Genomic DNA, 20,020 nt, shown 5'->3' on the forward strand with positions numbered 1-20,020 from the left:
TGAGGAGGAGGATGTGCTTGTGCGTGAGACACACCGCGTGGATATCTGATATGAGAGCGCCGTCTCGCTGTTCATATGCTGCCATCCTGCCTCGCTTCGCCTCGCTTTGCCTCGCTTGCGGGCATGCCCTTGTCCATATGAATAATAGAGGACCACAGAGAGACAGACAGACCGATCGAGACAGAAGACCAAACACAACAACCAAAGCAAGCAAGGCGATCCCACAAGAAGGGAGGACCCCACATTCATGCGCAACCACTGCCCACAACAACAACAACAACCAACAACCAGCAAACGATGCGGGTTGTGGCAGGGGCTGTTCTTGTGCTGGTGTTGTGCGCGCTCTTGCCTTTCGTGCACGCACAGATCAGGCCACCTGCGCGACCCCACAACTACGACTGCGCACTGAAGCAGCTGGCATACAACCGGTCCCTCGCCCTGCTTGCTGGCTCGAGCAACGCCGACGCAGGCGCTTGGCCACAGCTCATCCACGATGCGCTGTTTCTGGGCCAGTGCTCCGAAGCGGCAGCTGCTGCCGCGACCGCCTCCACGTCAACGGCACGGCGCACCTTTCGCGAGCGCGTACGGCAGGCACGAGCAACTCCGCCACCGGAGCAGCGCTGCATGACAGTCTTTGTGTCACCGAGTGGCGACGACACGCATGGCGATGGCTCTGCTGCGCACCCGTTTGCATCCCTGCAGCGAGCACTCGCAGTCACGGCGTCCATGCCCGCGCATGGCAGTGGATCTGCACCCTCGTCCCTGGAGATACTCATGCAGCCCGGGCACTACTTCGTGGCCAACACCGTCTACGTCGGTCCGCAGCCTCTTCCCGTGACCATCCGCGCCGCCGACCCTGTGCGCAGACCCATCATATCGGGCGGCATGCGCCTGACAAACCTCACCTTCACAGCAGCGGGTGACCCTTCGCTGCCACCCACCACGCTGGTGACAACCCTGCCGCCACAGGTGGACCTCAGCAATGCCGCCAAAGGGCTGAGTGTCTTCGTGGACCACGAAGCGTACGTTGCCGCGCGGTGGCCAAACGCCAACCCGGTGTATGACCTGTGGCCAGCTGGCTACGTGGACGGGCCCATCGAGTATGCACCTGCGCACCACCCTGGCCCGCACGAGATCCCCGTCAGCGTGCAGGCGGCGACGCTGCCTTTCCCTTCCGTGTATCAGACGTATGAGCACACACTTGTCGACCCGCGCCAGTGGCACGTGGGCCGCGGCGTTGGCGGCGCCACCTTGCCGCCATCGGCCACACCCCCGGCCAACCTCACCGGTGGCATTGCAGTCAACTGGGACGGCAACAACCATCCAGGCTACCGCGACCAGTGGATGAACTACGGCTACTTCATCACCAAGCAGAGCGACCCCAATACCAAAGCCAGTGCAGAACAGGCAACACCTTCCTCCGACCCCGACTCGCCTTCCTCTTCATCCTCTTCACTTCGCTCTTCTTCTTCTGTTTCTTCTTCTTCTTCCTCCTCCTCTCCTACTTCTTCTTCTTCTTCTTCTTCTTCTTCACCTTCCTCTTCATCAGCAACGCTGACAAGCACGTCAAAGGGCCGACCAGCGAGCGGCGGCCACACGCTCACCTTCGGTGCCGGTGGCTGGCAGGGCACCAACCCGGACTCTGGCGACAAGTACCGGCAGCTGTATGTGTACAACGCGCGCGGTGCGCTGGATGCCCCTGGCGAGTACTGGATTGATGCGTCCGCGCGGCAGCTGTTCCTCATCCCCAACAACACGGCCATCAACACCACGACCACCATCACCATCGCCCAGCAGGCAACGGTGCTTTCTGTGTCCGGCACTGCGCGCAGACCCGTGCGCAACCTCACCTTGCGCGACCTCGTGTTCACGGCCACGCGACCCACGTTCATGGAGGAGTACGAGCAGCCCTACTCCAACACGGCCGGGTGGTCGTTTGCCCGCCACGCCGCTGTGGAGATGGAGGGTGTGGAAGACAGCGCCGTGGTTGCCTGCTCCTTCCGCTGGCTCGGCGGCAATGGGCTGCTTCTGTCTGGCCGCGCCAACAACGTCTCTGTGCTCGACTCGGAGTTTGCGTTCCTTGGCGACTCGGCCATCCTTGCGCTTGGCCGCCCCCGCCTTGCGGCCGGCGTGTGGCCAGACTTCCCCAACGCAACCACCGTGCAGCGCTGCCTCTTCCACGACCTTGGGCTGGTTGGAAAGCAGGTCGCAGCATACTCGCAGTACATGGCGGCGCACACCACGCTGGCGCGCAACGTGGCATTCAACCTGCCGCGGGCGGCCGTGAACTGGGGCGACGGCTTTCGCGGCGGCAACGTGCTCACGGCGTCCGTGTTCTTTGCGTGTGTGCGGGAGAGCGCGGACCACGGCGCCTTCAACTCGTGGGCACGTGAGCCCATGCTGTACGTGGACGAGGCGAGCGGCGGCAACGTGGCGGTGGTGCCCAGGACAAACACCATCTCCAAGATGCTCATTCTTGGCGCAGGTGGGACGCTGTCGAACCTGGACCACGACGACGGCAGCCTGCTCTACAACGACACGGACAACGTGCTCGCATATGCGCCCGCCAAGAGCTATCTCGGGTCGCAGAAGACAGCCACGCGCTCGCTGTTTCTGTTCCCGGACCTGGCGGTGATGCAGCACACGTGCTACATGTCAGACGGCGCGTTCAACTCCACCTTTGGCGAGCAATACACGCACAACACGTGCATGCTCTTCAATGCCACAACCGCGCCCGTGGCCTCTATGCCCGTGTGCAATCAGACGGCGCTGTCCGCGTGCACCGCGTCCAACAACAATCGCTACTTTGTGTCCACGGATGCCTCTCACCCGACCCCCGTGTGGCGTGTGGGCCATGAGGCGTTGCACCTCCCAGGGATGCAAAAGCTTGGGCTTGAGCACAACTCAACCGTGGTCTCCGGCTTTCCTTCGCCGAGTGAGGTTGTTGCCATGGCCAAGGCTGTTCTTGACATGTAATCACATGGCCTTTGGAGACGGGGGAAGGGGAAGGGGGCTTGTGTGTGAAGAGAGCAAGGAATGTCTTGTCTGTCTGTAGGTCTGTCTCTGTGCGTTTCTGTGTGTTTGTGTGTCAGTCTGTCTGCGTGTGTCTGCGTGTCTGTGTGTGTGTGTGTGTCTGTCTGTCTGTCTGTCTGTCTGTCTGTCTGTCTGTCTGTCTGTCTGTGTTCCAGTAACATTCCTGCCTCCCTCAACCCTTTGCTAGCTATCTCCCATCTGTCTTGTTGTTCTCCCTTTTCGACAGTTACACGCCCTGCCCCAACACGTTGTTACTTACTTCCATCGTATAAACAACCCAGAGCGCCAGATGTGCAGTTACGGATGGTTTACTCGACAGCAATGCCCACACGCACGCTCAAAGAGAAGCAGAACAGGCCAGACACTCGAATGGCCTCAACAAACAAGCGCGAGCACAAACACGCACGCACACACATGAGCGGTCGGTCGAGCAACAACGGAAGCACTACAGTCGACAGTCGACACAAACACGCGCCCGCACACAAGCACACGCACACATGGGACGAAAGAAAGCGTTATCAAGAGGGTGCATCAGCACCGATTAGTGGGCACATGCGAAGCACTGGATTCATGGCGGGAACAGCAGAGTGCCATGTGCGCCTACTCCAGTCCAACGAACAGAGAAGGAAGGGGGGCATGGATGCAGGAGGGCGATGTCGGCAAGGTTGTGCGCCTCCCTGTGCAAAGATGTGCGCAGTGCGAGTGTGTATGAGGAGGGGTGAGCTCAAGAACCCAACCGAGAGTAAACGGAGCGTGCGTGAAAAGATACTGTGTGGGCAATTGCGCGCGCGTGATGTTGGGTGCGTGCGTGCATGTTTGACATGGGTTTGGACGTTTGGTGTCTGGTGGTGCAGGGAGGGGTATGTGGATATCGCCAAGGCAGTGGGCCACGGACCGTGCGTGCGCACGAACATGCATCCACGCACGACACTGTGGTGCGCGCCTTGCACCGCTACCACAACAACGCCCGTATAAACACGCACAAGTGCGCACGCACACGCACGCACGCACGCACGCACACACACACACACACACACACACACACACACACACACACACACACACACACACACACACACACACACACACACACACACACACACACAAGTACGTACACGGAAACATACGCAACGTGACGCACCTTGTTGGTGAGCTTACAAGCGGTGGCCACCGCGCAGGGCGAGGACGAGGTGAATGGTGCAGCCACTCTCAATCTTGCAATCCTTGAGAGTTTTGCTGTCGTTCAACGGCTTTCCGGCATAGATGAGGCGCTGTTGCTCTGGGGGAATGCCTTGCTTCTCTTCCAGCTTCTCCTTCACTTGGAGCATGGTGTCGTCTGGCTCCACGTCCAGCTCAATCTCTCGCCCCGTCAGCGTCTTCACCTTGATCTGCATGGTGGTGGTGTGGTGGTGTGGTGTAGCTGTCGTCGGTTGCGGCGGTTGTCTGCTGTTTGGCTGGCAGTGGAAAAACTAAATTGTGGTGTCGTTTATGCGGCCCGCCCTGCACGTACAAACCTGCCGCTGGTCGCTCTTCTCCTCTTCTCCGGGTCCTCAGCTCTTCAAGTCTTAAAGTCTTCAGCTCTTTCTCTTCAGCTCCCACCGCCACCTGTTTGCTTGCCTGCAGGCCTCTCGACTCGACTGCACCCAGCCCTTCTTCAGTGTATTTCTTCAAGTGCCCAGCACCGCAGACCACAACAACAAGAGAACAAGACAACAACAGCTTCAACTGCGACAAAGCTACAAAGAGACGAAAGAGACGAAAGAGGAAGATCTAAGATCGAAGGTCTTAAGATCGCAACAAGTACAACAAACCAGCACTCCTCCTCATGTCTCTGAACTTCAACACAGCCCAAGTGCGGACGCCATCGCGCACGTCACTCACTGTCGCCATCGGTGGCGTTATGCCCCTCGTCCCCGCCATCACTGCTTGTGGTAGAGTCATCAGAATCAAAGAAGAGGTTGTCAATGAGGGCTTGTTGTTGTTGCTGCCGTTGGCGAGCTGACATTGCCGGTTGCTGTTGTTGCTGCTTTTTCTTTTTGTTTGCGCTGGTCAGCTTGGCCCGCGTTCGCTTCTTGGTCTTCCTTGCGCGCCTCTGTTGTTGCTGCTTCGGCTCTGCAAACAACTGCCGAGCCGCCGCCGCCGCCTCTGGCGCTTGCACGAGCTCAGGTGAGCCATCAGGCAGAGGAACCCGCTGCTTCTGTGTGCTGGTTGTGCGCTGCTGTTGCTGCTGCTGCCCTTGTAGCTGCTTGTTCTGCTTCTCAACCAAGATGGCAAGTTGCTGTTGTTGCTGGAGCACGCGTTGCACCGTGTCCACGACGGCGAGGATGTTCTCGCGCTGGGCATCAAGCTGCCGGGATAACAGCCCCACGCTCTGCTGCAGCTGCTTCGTCTCCTCGGACAGCTTCTGCAGCTCAGAACACGTCGCCATTTGCTCAGATCCTACACCGTGGTCGTGGTTGGTGGCATCGTTGCGGAAGCAGGAAGGAACAGTCATAGACCAGGTGGAACAGATGTGAGGTGAGGTGAGCGTACGTCAAGTTGTGGATGTATCGCGGTGGGGCATGATCAAGCCCTTGCAGCTTCACAACGGGCTCTGGTCACACTCACGCCCAACACGCACGCACGCCCAACACACACACACACACACACACACACACACTGACACACGTACACACGTACACACATGCACACTGACACACGTACACACGTACACACACGCACATGAAAACGACCACGAAACAATCCAAAAGACAGCGCCGTTCCAGTTGACAGCGCTGTTCCAGTTGCCAACGCAACTTTAGAACTTTGCACGTGCACGTACCAGCAACGTCCTGCTGCTGAGACACGCTTTGAATAGCCCGTCCAATCTCGCCAACCTGCACGACAAGAGGTCAGCGTGCCAGGCGACAAAGTGAGCAGATACATTAGGGGTGTTGGTGGGCTGAAGCGAACAGACACCAAACAGGGGGGCAATTCAAAAGCGAGCAATCACGTTCTTGGCCGTAGGTGGGCTGCGCTCACATACCTCGGTGGTCAGGCACTGGACGTCGCGTGAAACACGCTCAATCCCTGAAGACAGCCTAGGTCGTGGCGAGTGGACAAGATGGCTGGGGTTTTGAACGGGCACGTGTGCTTAGGTGTACAAGGAAGCATGTGCGCACAAGCTGCTGTTCATGTGCAAGGAGTGCACACACAACATACAGCATACACACGCGCACATACCCACGCACACAACAACGCGCGCATAACAACGCACATAGCTACGCACACAACAACGCAAGCACACACACACACACACACACGTTTGTGTGAGCCAGCTCAGCTGAGTTCGCTTACGTGGAGGATACGGTGGTGGTCTCGAGATCCTCCACGTACGCCGTGTAGCTGGCAATACCAGAGCGAAATGGAGCCTGGGTGTCCTGCGCGCTATCTGCTTCCGCATCACTGGGAAGGCGGGGTCGCGCTGGCGCATATTTGTGCAAAGAAACGGGACCCTGCTTGGCTGAGATGCCCGGGTTGGAGAGATGCTGTGACAACGATTCCTGCTCTGCGTACCGCTTATAGAACAATGTGGCATCGTTGGTGGGGCGCTGGGTTTGTTGACGCCACGTGTCGCCTCGCCTCTGAGCGGAGCTGGTCGCTGTGTTTGTGGCTGCAGACGGTGCTGCGGAGGACATGATCTGGCCCATCCTGTTGTTGGTGTTGTTGTTGCGCGCGAAGTTGAGCTGGTCCTGGTACTGGATGCTGGTGTTGGCGATGGAGCGTGAGGGGTAGCCCTGCGACTGGTCTCCGCTGCCCTGACGGGTGCCTGCTGCAGCTGAGGAGCTTGGTGCCGTGGTCCAGGGGACACTACCGGCACTCGACAGAACCGACTGCGTGTCGGAGAAAGGGCCCTGGGTGGACTGCGTGTGGCTGTATGATGTGACCTGGGAGCCCTCGAGGAGCTGTGATGGGGAAAAGAGGGACATGCCCCGAGTCAAGCAGTAACGGCCTGCTTGGTGGATTGGAGAATTGGGCAGCAGCAGGAGAGGAGGGAGGAGGGGAGTTACAGAAGGGTGAGGTCCGCAGAGGGGTGAAGAGAGAGGATGGTTGTGAGCAAACACATGTGTACGCGAGGCGGTGATGGAGCAGGGGGTGTTTGAGAAGTGAAAAGCTGCGAAGAAAAACTGGCGGCTTGAACGAGCAGCAATGTAATGAGGCATCAACAGTAATGCGTTGCCTGAATCGATCGTGCAAACCAAGAAACCAGTTCTGCAAGAAGGTGAGAAGGAGAGGGACAACGGTTGAGAAGTTGGCGTTGGCGGGAATCATGTTTGTGCGAACATCGCGGCGAAGATGCTGAGAGCTTGAAAGCATGAGAGGCTGCAGAGCGAGATCAGGGTGTGAAACCCCAGCGCAAAGGTGCAAAGGCACGAGCACGACGACGAAGGGGTAGCTAGAGCGCGAGTTGGTAATGTAACACGCTGGTTTGAAAGATGCGGCCTGTGTGACTATTATTGGTTGGCGCCAACTTTGGTGGTTTGAAGAATTGGCGGGAAACGGGTTCCTTCGCGCGCTGATCTGAATTTTTGTTCGGGTGATTGGCCCCTCGCCTTGCACCCTGTTGATAACACGCATTGACACCCTATCCACCGCATGTCCAAAGGTTCGGAACCAGTTGGCGGGAAACTTCTGAACACATTGATGTACGTGCGTGCGTGCGTTTGCGTGCGTGCGTGTGTTTGCGTGTGTTTGCGTGTGTGCAGTATTATTGCCATTGCTCTCGGTTGAAGAAAGGCAGAAAGCCACAGCAGTGATTATTCAACTCACCTTGGGTCAGTGCCAGCTTGCTAGTGTTGTCATTTTCCACAAGTTCATCCGACGACCGCATCGCCCACCAACACCCGCCAAGACCCGGCAAGACCGCCTAGACAACCTTGTCTTGTCACACACAAGCAACCTACAGAAGGTACACAAGTCTCACCGTCGCGCACGTACGCCAGGCACGAACCAAGATACCAACCGTCATCATGGGCGCCAACCAAGCTGATGCCACCACCACTACCGAGGAGGCCGTTGCTGCGGAGGTCACAGACAAGCAGGAAGAGGCTGCTGCACCCGCCGTGACCGACGACGACAAGACGGAGGAGGCAACCGACGACGACAACAAGGAGAACGTGGAGGCCAAGAAGGAGGACGAGGACAAGACCGAGGAGGCTGACGAGGCCGAGGACAAGAAGGACGAAGACAAGAAGGGCGAGGACAAGACGGAAGAGGACAAGACCGAGGAGGACAAGACCGACGAAGCTGACGAGGCTGAGGACAAGAAGGACGAAGACAAGACAGAGGAGGCTGAGGACAAGAAGGACGAAGACAAGACAGAGGAGGCTGACGAGGCTGAGAACAAGAAGGACGAAGACAAGAAGACCGACGAGGACAAGATGGACGAGGAGAAGGACAGCGAGAAGAACAAGGCTGACGCCGAAACCAAGCCCGAGTCCCCCAAGCGTGAGGCAGAGGAAGACACTGAGGCGAGCAAGAAGGCCAAAACAGAGGAGTAAGCGCCAGGCCACGCCATTCACCCAAGATGCATTCTCTCCTCTCCTTCTTGCACTGTTTTGATATCTCAGTGTAGTCAAGTCGTCGTGCGTGTCTCGATGCTTGTTTGTTTGGCGCTGTTTCCGTCTTCAGTCAGCAGCTCCGCATTCCATCCCGTAGTCACATGTGCGATGCTTTGTAATTGTCCCTTTTTGTGTGTGTGTGTGTGCGTTGTTGGCCTTGCAAGCTGTAAATGCCTGCTACATTGACCCAGTGTTGTTGCTTTGCCGCCCTCTAACTGGTGGCCTGTGTAAGCGCACAGCTTTTCCTTGCATACTGTCTGTGATTGTGGTTTCTTTGAGTCTACTCAATACAACATCAACAACCCATCAGTCGCAAATGCGTATATGTTGTACGGGAACGTAAGAGTGTGGCTTCATTTCCTGCTGACTTTGGTGGAGAGTGCATCCTGGCTTTGTTGTACACACCCTTTATTGTTGAGTGAACCCCACAACACAAAGACAAACCCAGGAGCTAGCAAAAAGTACCATCATCATCATCAGCAGCATCATCAGTAGCAGCAGTAGCAGGAACAGCAGTATCACCACAACCACCACCACCACCACCATCATCATCATCATCATCATCATCATCATCATCATCATCATCATCATCATCATCATCATCAGCAGCAGCAGCAGCAGCAGCAGCAGCAGCAGCAGCAGCAGGAACAGCAGGAACAGCAATATCGCTTCACCAGTCACCCTGCATGACAATGTCGGCAAACGCTAGGCTCTGTTCGACCTGCAAGAGCCCGGCACCAGCAAGATGCAGCACGTGCGACAAGCCAGACGCAGCAATGAACTTCGTCGGGGCGGTGCCGAGCACCTCTTGAAAGGAGACTGCGGCCTTCTTCTGCTGACCAAGCTCAACAACATACCTGGACAAGGTATGCACGTGAAGATGTGAAGATGTGAATCAGGTGGAACAAAGATGTAAGAAAAGTGAAAGAAAGATGCACAAAAGGCAGATGGTCGTTAGCCCAGCATGCACCAGCGTCGCGTGTGACGGCAATACGCAAACGGCACCCAAATGAAACAGATGGCGAACTCACCCAAGAAACTCCTTGCCTTCCTCCGTGATGGTGTCCAGCATCTCGATTTCTTTGAGGACATCAGGCGCGTTTCGTACCACAGCATCCATATCCACTACATGCACCACACGTACGCACTTGAAGTGTGGGTACAGGTTTGGACAAACTCGCGCGTGTCTGTTGTCCAACAGGAGCGCCCCCCCCCCCACGACACGCCTCAGGGATGATTCACGAAGACCGCCGCCAGCACACCACACATTCACATGCACATGAACGCATGAACTCCACACAAACACATGAATACCTAGATTACACACACACACACACACACACACACACACACACACACACACCTGTGGAGTCGTCGAGTGGGTTCACTCCAAGAAGGCTGGTTGCCTCTGTCTGGCTTGGGGCAGTGCCAAACACATTGCTGCATGGGTGGGAACCACCAAGTATCATGCACCAAGCATGCAGCACGAAATCATCGGCGTGAATTATTTGCAAGCACGAGAAGCGTCTTGCAAGCCCAACTGGCGTGCGCACCACAGCACAGCACACGCCAAGCGCGAACCACGAACCGCACAAACAACACACAGCAATTCACAAGTGCCCATTACCTCTGCTGTTCTTGAGCCGCTGCCGCCTCAAATACAGCCGCAAGAGAGCGTGCGCGACTTCGCGGTGTCCCATCACCATCACCACCATCTCCACCATCTCCACCATCACCACCATCACCACCATCACCAGCATCACCATCACTGCCGCTGCCGCCAGCAGCTGAACGGACGCTACGAAGTCCCGACGAGAGTGCGGACTCGCGACGGCTGTGACGCGCGCGCTCAATGCTCCGTGCGCCCGTCAGCGAAAACGCCGGGCTCTGCCACGGACGAGGGACCGATCGCGGCGACCTGTGCACAAGTACAAAAACGCATGTGGAAATGAAACAAGCGGCGAATGTGGGTGAAAAGTGTGTGTATGTGTGTGTGTGGACGTATGTGTGGACGTGCTTGGGTGTGTGCGTGTGTTTGGGTGTGTGTGCTTGTGTGTGTGTGTGCTTGTGTGTGTGTGTGTATGTATGTGCGTGGGTGCGTGTATGTGCTTGGGTGACGTGTATACTGAGCTGTGGCTGCTCGCTACCGCCCAACGATGACGCATGAACAACAACAGCAAGATCAGATTGCAGCCCTGCGGTGCATGACCGCAAAACCACCGAGCAACGTGGATTGAGAGCTGTCTTACGATGTTGGGGAGGCGCGGCCGACTTCTGGGTCATCAAGTGGGAGGGCGCTATTCGCTTCCACTGCCGAGACGTCACCCAAACCTTGCTGTTGCTGCTGCTCTTGATTCATATCTGCCCGATCGCCATCATCCGCATGGTCATCATCATTGTCATCATCACTGGCGCTTCGGTCGCCTTCGACGCCTGCCGCCTCATGATCGTCGTCGTCGTCGTCGCCGCTGTTCAGATAGTTTGCATTCCTTTTGGCCGCGTATCGCTGGGAAAGTGCGCACGAGGGTGTGGATATTTGTGTGTGTGCGTGTGTGCGTGTGTGTGTGTGCGTGTGTGTGTGTGTGCGTGTGTGTGTGTGTGTGCGTGTGCGTGTGTGTGTGTGTGTGTGTGTGTGTGTGTGTGTGTGTGTGCGTGCGAAGGAAAGCATGTGCACAAGCACGCATGTGTGTGCATTGGAGAGCATGTTTGCGCCTAAGTGGGAGATGGAAGACGAGGACCAAGCATCAGCCAGTACACAGTTGCACTGTCGCACTGCATTCATGGAATGATGTCACTGCATCAACAACATCGTTGCAAGCACACCTCTCGTAAAGCGTCGATGCCCAGGGCCAGTCGGTTCTGAATTCGTGCTCGTGTGCCTTCAAGATGACGCACAAAACAAGAACACATCCGAGAGCGTAGTGTGAAGAGAAAGAATGACAATTCGCCGCGCAGGTCACCATGTGCATCGTGCTTGATAGATGTGTGCGTGTGCGTGTGTGTCTGGGTATATTCACGTATGCATGCGCGCGCGCGCGTGTGTGTGTGTGATGGAGTTTGCTTGTCAGTGTGGGACCAACCTCGCTGAGTGATGTGTGTCCCTCTCCTGTGCCATGGGACTGTTGCCAAGCTCTGCACGGCCATGCGATAGCGGAACGCAGAGCTGGCTGGCTGCACACACCCGCACGATTACCGAGGACAATGTGACGCGTGTAAGACATGAGGGCTATTGATGTGAGGAACAGCATGGCCACACTCGTGGGGCCACACCCACGAACGCGCACAAGCGGCAGGTGTTCCTCTTCGTACGCTCACACACACACACACACACACACACACACACACACACACACACACACACACACAGAGCATCACAAACAAGCGCCACCCCTATCACTCACCATGGCAGTGAGCATGTGGGAGCGCAGATGGAGCGTTTCCCAGGCGTCTGACATGGTCTGTTCATACATGACATCATCACTGGTGGCATATGACATGCACATAAGTGACAACGGCAAGAAGCTTCGTCAGCTGTGATTGAAAGCACAACAATTGTAAACAGAGGCACTTGAGCACCCAATTACTGCCACGCTACCATGCGCACATGTCAGCACACCCTCCCCCCCCCCCACACACACACACACATACATACACATACACACACACATACATACATACACACACCCACACACACACACCCACACCCACCCACACACACACACACACACTCGCACACACACACACACATACACACACATACACATACATACACACATACATACATACACATGCACACACACATGCACACACACACACATACATACATACATACATACACATGCACACACACATGCACACAGTCGTGCACCTGAATGCGAGGGTGTGGTCGACCTTCAATTTTCGCCTGCGCCGCTTCTTGTGCTGTTGTGTCGGGCTGGCGGCTGTGCTCGCAGCGGCAGAGGATGATGTCGGTGACGATGGCGATGATGACATTGGCGCTGACAGTGGTGGCGGGTGGCTGCTTGCTTGCCCGCTGGTTTGCACTTGCTCATACACGGTGCCTGGAAACGGGTGAAGCAATCCGTGCACCAGCACGTTGGTGGATGAGCTTCAGCAACATTCCGGGGTGTCACTGACTCCTGTGCTCTCGTGCACAGAAAGCACACGTGTACAAGACACAAGCTTTGGCGTGTACAAGACACAAGCTTTGGCAGTGCACCTTCGTGCGGACCCACACACACGAATACCACAGACGACATACGAATAAATGCACACACACGCACGCACGCACGCACACACACACACGCACACACAGAGTCAGTTGCACCTGCTGTCAAGGAAGCCACGTCCGTGATGGTTGCCGTCGCGCCACTCGCAGAAGCGGCAGCACTGTTGTTGTGACCATGCTTGGCGACAGCGAGGGGTTGGTGCTGCAGTGGCACCTGCGCGACGTGTGGGCTCACACCACCACCGCTGCCACCACCACCAGCGTCGTTGTCTCCTAAGCCACGACCGTTGCCATCGTCGTCATCGTTGTCATTGTCGTCGTCGTTGTCATTGACACCATCATCAGGGTACCCGCCCATATCATCCGCCTCCCCAAACTGCTGCTGCTGATGATGAGAAGCGTGCATGTGCTGCTGAATCACGGCAGCGTCACCGCCATCCACCAGCGCTGAGGCCACGACACCCATCGCCTGCCTTCGTCCACCACCGCCACCACCACTGCCACTATGGTTGCGTTTGCCTGGGCTGTTGCTGTCAGCGTGACGACGGTGTGGGGAGCGCGGTGCGCGGGCAAACGCGGGGCTCGGCACGATGTGTGTGAGCGGATCATCATCCGCTGACCGTGCTGTACATGTGCAAGTGCCAATATTGGTGTGAATCATTGGAGATATGTGTGTGTATCAATGAGCAGACATACACACACACAAGCACACATAGTTGCTAATTCACGAACATATCCACACACACGCATGCATGCACACACACGCATGCGCACTTGGTTCAGAATCACCACTGTTGCAATCGCCACGTGCATAGACCCGCACGGTGCTCACCAATGCTGAGCGCGGTGTCTGCGAGTGCGTCTGCGGTGAGAACAGCAAACACGTCTTCAGGCGTTGTGCTCAGACTCGAGAGTGGCGTGACTGCCCGCCCTTGTTCCGGTGTCACGAGACGGATCTGGTCATGCGAAGCAACCTGACACATGCACATGCACAGGTGCAAGGGCGGGTGATTATCGCCGCGCGCGCGAGTGTGTATGTATGTGTGCATGTGGGTGTGCATGTTTGTGTGTGCGTGCTTGCAGGTGTGCGATGATATGGAGCATGGCAACCACACTTGAAGGCAGCAAGTGTACTTGGACACCAAACCACGGCTCAGGGACGACAAGGGCGTACCTGATATTGCTTGTGATCCACAAGCTCGCTGTCAGGTACAACACTACAAGAGTTTCGTTCCCAAAAGTGAGCACAAACACACACATACCACACACACACATACACACCACACACACACACATACTCACCACACACACACAAGTGCATGTACAGGTAGGCAAAACCAACTCACACATGCACACCACACGTATACACACACACCAAACAGAACACAATGCAGCTGTAACGCACTCATCATCGAGGAAGAGGGATGATCGCTCGGCTTCAGTGAGCGTAAAGGAGCCACCTGTCCACGGCAGAGCCAGCGCCTCTTGCTGCTGGTGGTGGTGGTGATGTATCTGCTCGTGCTAATGATGACGTGCATGGTGTGGAGGTGGACAGACAGTGCCACGTGCGTGAGCGTCAACGCAGACCACACACACACATGTCAACGTGGGTGACGCTTGCATACATGTGACCCCATGCTCACCTCTGTCTCAAAGTCCTGAGCAAATGCATCGAGTGTCTCTGGTTCGAGGAGCAAGAAGTCGTCGTCATCGCTGTCCATCGCATCATGAAGTGTGATTGTGTGCAGCTGAATACACAGACACAGAGAGAGAGAGAGAGAGCGACACCCACACACGCACGCACACACACACACACACACACACACACACACACACACACACACACACACACACAAACACATACAGACACAGACGCACACAGGCACACATAATCAGGGGCAAGGATGTGAGCATTGGTGTGAGGACATGGGCATGCATCAAGATGGTCACGCGGGTCCACAAGTTCCACAGCCCATACAGCATAGCAACACATCAAGGCATGTTTGTGTAATACGTTAGCAACGAGCCCGCGCTTCTTCGTCACAGCGGCGATATCTGTCACAAAACGGATGCGACAGTTGGCGCGCAGCGTCTCTGCAGAGGCTATAACATAGACATGGCAAGTGGTGATGTGGCATGAGCATGACAAGCACGTGTCTGCACCTTGCGAACACACGAAACAAACACTCAGGATCCGGTAAGATTGTACATTCATGCCCACTCATCCCCCACACACACCCACTCATACCCACTCATACCCACTCACACACACACACCCATTCACACACACACACACACCACCCATTCACACACACACACACATTCGCACACACTGATACTGACCAAGGGTCATTCGACATTGTTGGGCAAAGAGAAGACACACGCCCTTCATGAGGGTTCCTGTGATTCGGACAGCCAGTTTAGACCCTGATACTTCCGTGCTGAGGTCAGCAGGGGAGATGTGCGCAAGAGTTGACGTGGTGTGAGTTGAGTTCAAAGATAAAACACAGGCGCGAGAAGATGCAGAGGGGAAGAAAGCACAGAGGAGCGAGGGGCAGGACATTCGAGAGACGCTTGGCAACAAGCTAGGCGCCAGAACGAAACAAGCAGGAGCATCTTGCTATCTTGAGCGCACCACATCATGACAATGTCAAGGGATTGCAGTTTCGTGCGGCTGATGCCTTTGCAGCCACTGCACCGGAGAAGAGCATGCGCATGTGTGTGAGTGTGAGTGTGAGTGTGAGTGTGAGTGTGAGTGTGCGTGTGAGTGTGAGTGTGCGTGTGAGTGTGAGTGTGAGTGTGTGAGTATGAGTGTGCGTGTGAGTGTGCGTGTGAGTGTGAGCGTGAGTGTGTGAGTATGAGTATGAGTATGAGTGTGAGTGTGAGTGTGTGAGTGTGAGTGTGAGTGTGAGTGTGCGATGGGTGTGAGTGTGAGTGTGAGTGTGAGTGTGTGAGGCAATGTACCCGCGTGTAAGCGAGCGCCGTGTTCGTGCGTGTATGAGTGAGTGATATGCGACGATCCCCCGTTGTCAGGCGCCCTTGTTTCGCTGTTTCGGAAGACACAAAACTGCGCTGCACGTTCAACAGCACACTTACATGATACCAGCGTGCCAGGCCAGGAAAAGGGGCGACTCTTTGCCCAGCACCTCCTGTCGATAGAACAGCGCCATGGCAATGCGCGCGCGGGCTGGGAGGATGACAGCAGGCACTCAAATATGCTCGCTATGGTTGTGGTTGTTGTTGTTGTTGTGGTTGCTGTTGTGTCGAGGGGCACTTGCGTGCTTGTGCACGACGCTCGACAAGTGCAAGTACGCTGTCGTGTGGTGTGTGGTGCGTGCTGGCCTGTGCTGGCTCGTGTTCCTGGTGCAGCGCAGTGCGGTGAATGGCGACTGCTGCATCCCAGCGCGCCAAAACCGCCACTGCACACATCACCAACACAAAACAGGACACACAGGCGAAGGGAAAGCAAGGGAGGCAGGGGAGCAAATCTAGCACCACAGCGCACACACACGCATACACACGCACACACGACACAGATCAAAGCACAACCCACACGACAACAAACACCTACACAAACCCCAACCAGCCAACCACATCATCATCGATCGCATCGTCGCAAAACCCCGGACAAGTTTACGATAATTGTGTGAAATTTTCCACGAATCGCCAACAACCACACCAGCAGCGAAGGCGATGATGACGGTGCTGTTGTGTCGAGTTGCACAGCGCTGTGGCAGCAGGAGCAGACGCAGTGGCAGCAGGAGCTTCAGGTGTTCCGCAACAAGGATTGCTGCTTCCAAGCCGGCTGTTGCTGTCCCTTGTGGCCGTGGACGTCGCTCTGTGTCGACCCTTTCTTGCTACAACATCTCCAGCACTGACGTTTACAGCAACCTCGCCTTTGAGACATGGTGCGTGCGTGTGCGTGTGCGTGTGCGTGTGGTGTGCGCGGTGACTGTTTTATTTTTCTCGACAACAACAACTACAGCACACAACTACACAACACACATACATACACATTGGCCTGATTGATGCCTTGCTTCGAAAATGCCTTCTACAAGTGTATTCACACACACACACACACACTCACACTCACACACACACACACACACTCACACACACACACACTCTCTCTCTCACACACTCTCACTCACTCACTCACACATGCGCGTGCACGCTCCCACCCCCTCCCAACGTGTATTGTGCAGGTTGCATGAGAGCACGGACTGGAACGATCAGGCCGCGATGCTGTTTTGGCGGAATGATCCGTGTGTTGTAATTGGCTCGCACCAGAACCCTTGGATCGAGTGCAACCTCCCAGCCATGGCCAAGGACAGTGTACACTTGGCACGCCGGAGAAGTGGCGGTGGCACCGTATACCATGTACGCCATGACACGACACAAGTGCTTGCACGGATGCCTGACTGCTGCTTGCATTCGCGCACGGCTTTCCTGCTTTCCAGTGCTCAGCATGCTTGGTCACAAGTGTTGCTTCACTCTCCTCATAACTCCATGTTGATGCATGTTAGGATGCGGGCAACTTGAACGTCACGTTCATGACATCCCGAGCAAAACACAACCCGGAGCTCAACTCGGGCGTTATTGCTGCTGTCATCAAGAAAGGTCAGTCATGCGTTTGCTTGTGTGTGTGTGTGTGTGTGTGTGTGTGTGTGCTTGCTTGTGTGTGTGTGCTTGCTTGTGTGTGTGTGTTTGCCTGTGTGTGTATATATGTGCGTGTATGTGTGCGTGTACATGGGGTTGTAGTTTCAGGTGTTGCGCTTGTGTATGTGTGCTCATGTGGTTGTGTACGTGTGAAACGCATGCGCGCATGCTGTTGGCTCCCATGTCCACCGTTTTCAGCTCACATGTGTTCACAGCATATGGGTTGGACTGTACGGTGAGGCCCAAGCGAAGTGACATCTTCGTTGGCGATCGAAAGCTGTCTGGATCGGCGTTCAGACTGGCAAGTACAACACACAAAGCTTGAGACAGTTCCTTGCTGACGTTGTTGCTGCGTGTTTGTACCTGACTAAATAAAACACACACACACACACACACAAAGACGCAGTGTGCATGTGCATGCACATGCGCGTGTGTGCTTCTGTTTGTTCTGTGTCCTTCTGCTAATCTCTGTCAAGTTTCTCATAGCTTTTGATCACGCATTGCCATCATTGCAGAAAACGCAAGCTGCGTATCATCACTGCACACTGCTCATTGATTCAGACCCACAGGTTTGTTCGCGAGTGGTGCGTGTGTGTGTGTGGATATGCGTGTATGCTGTGTATCTAAACAGTGATGGCACGCATCGTCCTCGTTGTTCCTTGTTCCTTTTGAATTTCCCCGCCGCGTCCATCTGCCATGTTCTCCTTCCTCAATAGTGGTCCCTTTTGTTGTTGTTGTTGTTGTTGTTGTTGTTGTTGTTGTTGTTGTTGTTGTTGTTGTTGTTGTTGTTGTTGTTGTTGTTGTTGTTGTTGTTGTTGTTGTTGTTGTTGTTGTTGTTGTTGTTGTTGTTGTTGTTGTTGTTGTTGTTGTTGTTGTTGTTGTTATTGTAGGCGATCAGCCACTATCTCAAGAGCCCCATGTCCTCTGACATCCAGAGTAGAGGCATTGAGAGCGTAAGGTGTGTTTGTGTGTATGTGTATATGTGTGTTGGTGTGTGTGTCTGTGTGCTTGTGTCTGTGTATGTCTTTGCATTTGACGCGCACATTCTCTCTCACTCACACACACACACACACACACACACACACACACACACACGCGATCACTCCGCGCTGGTGCCAGGTCACCTGTGACGACGCTTGAGCGGGAGATGCAATCGCTACAGCACCGCTCGCGCTCCGTTGACCTGCCATCACTCATCGCCCAGGAGTACTGGAGACAACTCGGCGTACGTGTGTACGTGTGTGTGTGTGTGTGTGTGTTTGTGTGTTGTTGTGTAAATGGGTGTAACTGTGTGTGCATTTGTGCATGTGCGTGTGAAGAATTGCTCGTGCTGGTGGATGTGCGCAGTTGAACAGGCTGCTCATTGCGTGAAGACACCGCTCTCATGGCGCAACCGCTGCCTTGTCAACGTCCATCTGTTCTCGTGCACTACAGGCACGCGCGCTGGTCACGCATTCCCTGAACACGACCACCAAGCACGAACCCTGGCACGCCGACATCTCAAAGCTGCGCGTGTGTCATCAGTGCCTTTGCCGTCCCAGGATGCAGCCACATGCACATGCACACATGCATGCGCAGACACACGCGCACGTATACACATGCGCACATGCGCACATGCGCACATGGATACATGGGCACACGCACACGCACACGCACACGCACACGCACATTGACGCTTTTGCATTCACATTCACCACCTCTCTTTCTCGCTTGTGCGTACATGCAGGGCTGGTTGTGGCGATATGGAAACACACCCAAGTTTGTGTACACACCGCAAACCTCCTTTGAATGGGGAGCAGTGGTGGGTGAATTCATACACTCGCATGCATGCACGATTCAGAATTGCCAGCCACACTTCATCCATGCCTCACCACCACCGCTGCCATCACTGTTGTGTGTGTGTGTGTGTGTGTGTGTGTGTGTGTGTGTGTGTGTGTGTGTGTGTGTGTGTGTGTGTGTGTGTGTGTGTGTGTGTGTGTGTGTGTGTGTGCATGAATACGTATCAGATTATTTGTGAGAACGAGAGTCAAATTCAGTCTAATAATGAAGCACATAAAAGACCTGCTACCCATGTGCACAACATCTGAGCCCACACAAAAACACAAATCCATACCCAAAACCTGGGAACCGTGGAAGCTGGACAGGCAAATCGCAGACGCCCAAAAATAAAAAAAAAGCAGCAGACGCTTTTGAGAGAATACTAAAGCAGAACAGATAAGAATATATAGAAGGGAAGAGAGAAAAGATAACACGAATGCCAATATATACCGCGATTTAACTATCGCAGACAGAAGGAAGCACAGGATTGAGGTAGCCTAGGAAAGACAGCGATGGACACGCTACTACCAGCCACTGTAGCAAGACCCAACTAACCCCCCGCCCTGCTCAAGCCTGTCACTCACAAGAGCGAAGCATTGCAAAATTGTTTAGGTTACGACAGCAGCGACTAACGAAGGATACAAGGTACATGAAAGAGGGGACGGCCCAGGAAAGCGAACAG

The 20,020-nt window shown here is 55.2% G+C and overlaps 7 protein-coding genes across 7 annotated transcripts in view; 4 read left to right on the top strand and 3 right to left on the bottom strand.

Moving 5' to 3' along the window:
• Positions 1–167, top strand: part of PTSG_12046 (uncharacterized protein) — a 2,786-nt gene extending 2,619 nt beyond the window's left edge. Inside the window, exon 5 of the mRNA XM_004995291.1 lies at positions 1–167. This exon is cut by the window's left edge and continues 353 nt beyond it. Within this exon, the coding sequence (XP_004995348.1) occupies positions 1–49 (49 nt within the window). The 3' untranslated portion in view covers positions 50–167.
• Positions 168–297: 130 nt separating this feature from the next.
• Positions 298–2,976, top strand: PTSG_12047 (uncharacterized protein; the record flags this gene model as incomplete). Its single annotated transcript, XM_004995292.1, has 2 exons — positions 298–1,396; positions 1,550–2,976. The coding sequence occupies 2 exons, from the start codon at positions 298–300 to the stop codon at positions 2,974–2,976; spliced, it is 2,526 nt and encodes an 841-aa protein (XP_004995349.1).
• Positions 2,977–3,323: 347 nt separating this feature from the next.
• PTSG_03622 (neural cell expressed) lies at positions 3,324–4,512 on the bottom strand. Its single transcript, XM_004995293.1, has 2 exons — positions 4,175–4,512; positions 3,324–3,710 (listed from the first exon to the last, which is right to left on the bottom strand). The coding sequence occupies exon 1, from the start codon at positions 4,425–4,427 to the stop codon at positions 4,188–4,190; it is 240 nt and encodes a 79-aa protein (XP_004995350.1). The 5' UTR covers positions 4,428–4,512; the 3' UTR covers positions 3,324–3,710; positions 4,175–4,187.
• Positions 4,513–4,906: 394 nt separating this feature from the next.
• Positions 4,907–7,507, bottom strand: PTSG_03623 (uncharacterized protein; the record flags this gene model as incomplete). The annotated part of the gene is made up of 5 exons (XM_004995294.1): positions 7,272–7,507; positions 6,370–7,027; positions 6,059–6,113; positions 5,855–5,909; positions 4,907–5,472 (listed from the first exon to the last, which is right to left on the bottom strand). Exons 1-5 carry the CDS (start codon positions 7,387–7,389, stop codon positions 4,907–4,909), a joined length of 1,452 nt encoding a protein of 483 aa, XP_004995351.1. The 5' UTR covers positions 7,390–7,507.
• A 161-nt stretch (positions 7,508–7,668) lies between these two features.
• Positions 7,669–8,573, top strand: PTSG_03624 (uncharacterized protein; the record flags this gene model as incomplete). Its single annotated transcript, XM_004995295.1, has 2 exons — positions 7,669–7,722; positions 8,016–8,573. The coding sequence occupies 2 exons, from the start codon at positions 7,669–7,671 to the stop codon at positions 8,571–8,573; spliced, it is 612 nt and encodes a 203-aa protein (XP_004995352.1).
• Positions 8,574–9,235: 662 nt separating this feature from the next.
• On the bottom strand, positions 9,236–16,200 carry PTSG_03625 (uncharacterized protein). Its single transcript, XM_004995296.1, has 18 exons — positions 15,958–16,200; positions 15,497–15,553; positions 15,205–15,302; positions 14,876–14,964; positions 14,505–14,609; positions 14,267–14,382; positions 14,036–14,078; positions 13,694–13,835; positions 12,961–13,485; positions 12,502–12,694; positions 12,035–12,113; positions 11,714–11,804; positions 11,457–11,512; positions 10,883–11,139; positions 10,261–10,551; positions 9,997–10,073; positions 9,665–9,758; positions 9,236–9,490 (listed from the first exon to the last, which is right to left on the bottom strand). Exons 1-18 carry the CDS (start codon positions 16,029–16,031, stop codon positions 9,304–9,306), a joined length of 2,574 nt encoding a protein of 857 aa, XP_004995353.1. The 5' UTR covers positions 16,032–16,200; the 3' UTR covers positions 9,236–9,303.
• A 354-nt stretch (positions 16,201–16,554) lies between these two features.
• The window catches only part of PTSG_03626 (uncharacterized protein), a gene marked incomplete at its 5' end in the record, with an annotated part of 3,992 nt that continues 526 nt past the window's right edge, over positions 16,555–20,020 (top strand). Inside the window, 7 exons of the mRNA XM_004995297.1 lie at positions 16,555–16,769; positions 17,067–17,241; positions 17,388–17,481; positions 17,736–17,821; positions 18,036–18,089; positions 18,411–18,478; positions 18,640–18,745. Of these exons, the coding sequence (XP_004995354.1) occupies positions 16,555–16,769; positions 17,067–17,241; positions 17,388–17,481; positions 17,736–17,821; positions 18,036–18,089; positions 18,411–18,478; positions 18,640–18,745 (798 nt within the window). The remainder of the gene's footprint in view (positions 16,770–17,066; positions 17,242–17,387; positions 17,482–17,735; positions 17,822–18,035; positions 18,090–18,410; positions 18,479–18,639; positions 18,746–20,020) is intronic.

This window comes from Salpingoeca rosetta (genome assembly GCF_000188695.1).
Source record: "Salpingoeca rosetta unplaced genomic scaffold supercont1.8, whole genome shotgun sequence".
NCBI classification, from domain to species: Eukaryota; class Choanoflagellata; order Craspedida; family Salpingoecidae; genus Salpingoeca; species Salpingoeca rosetta.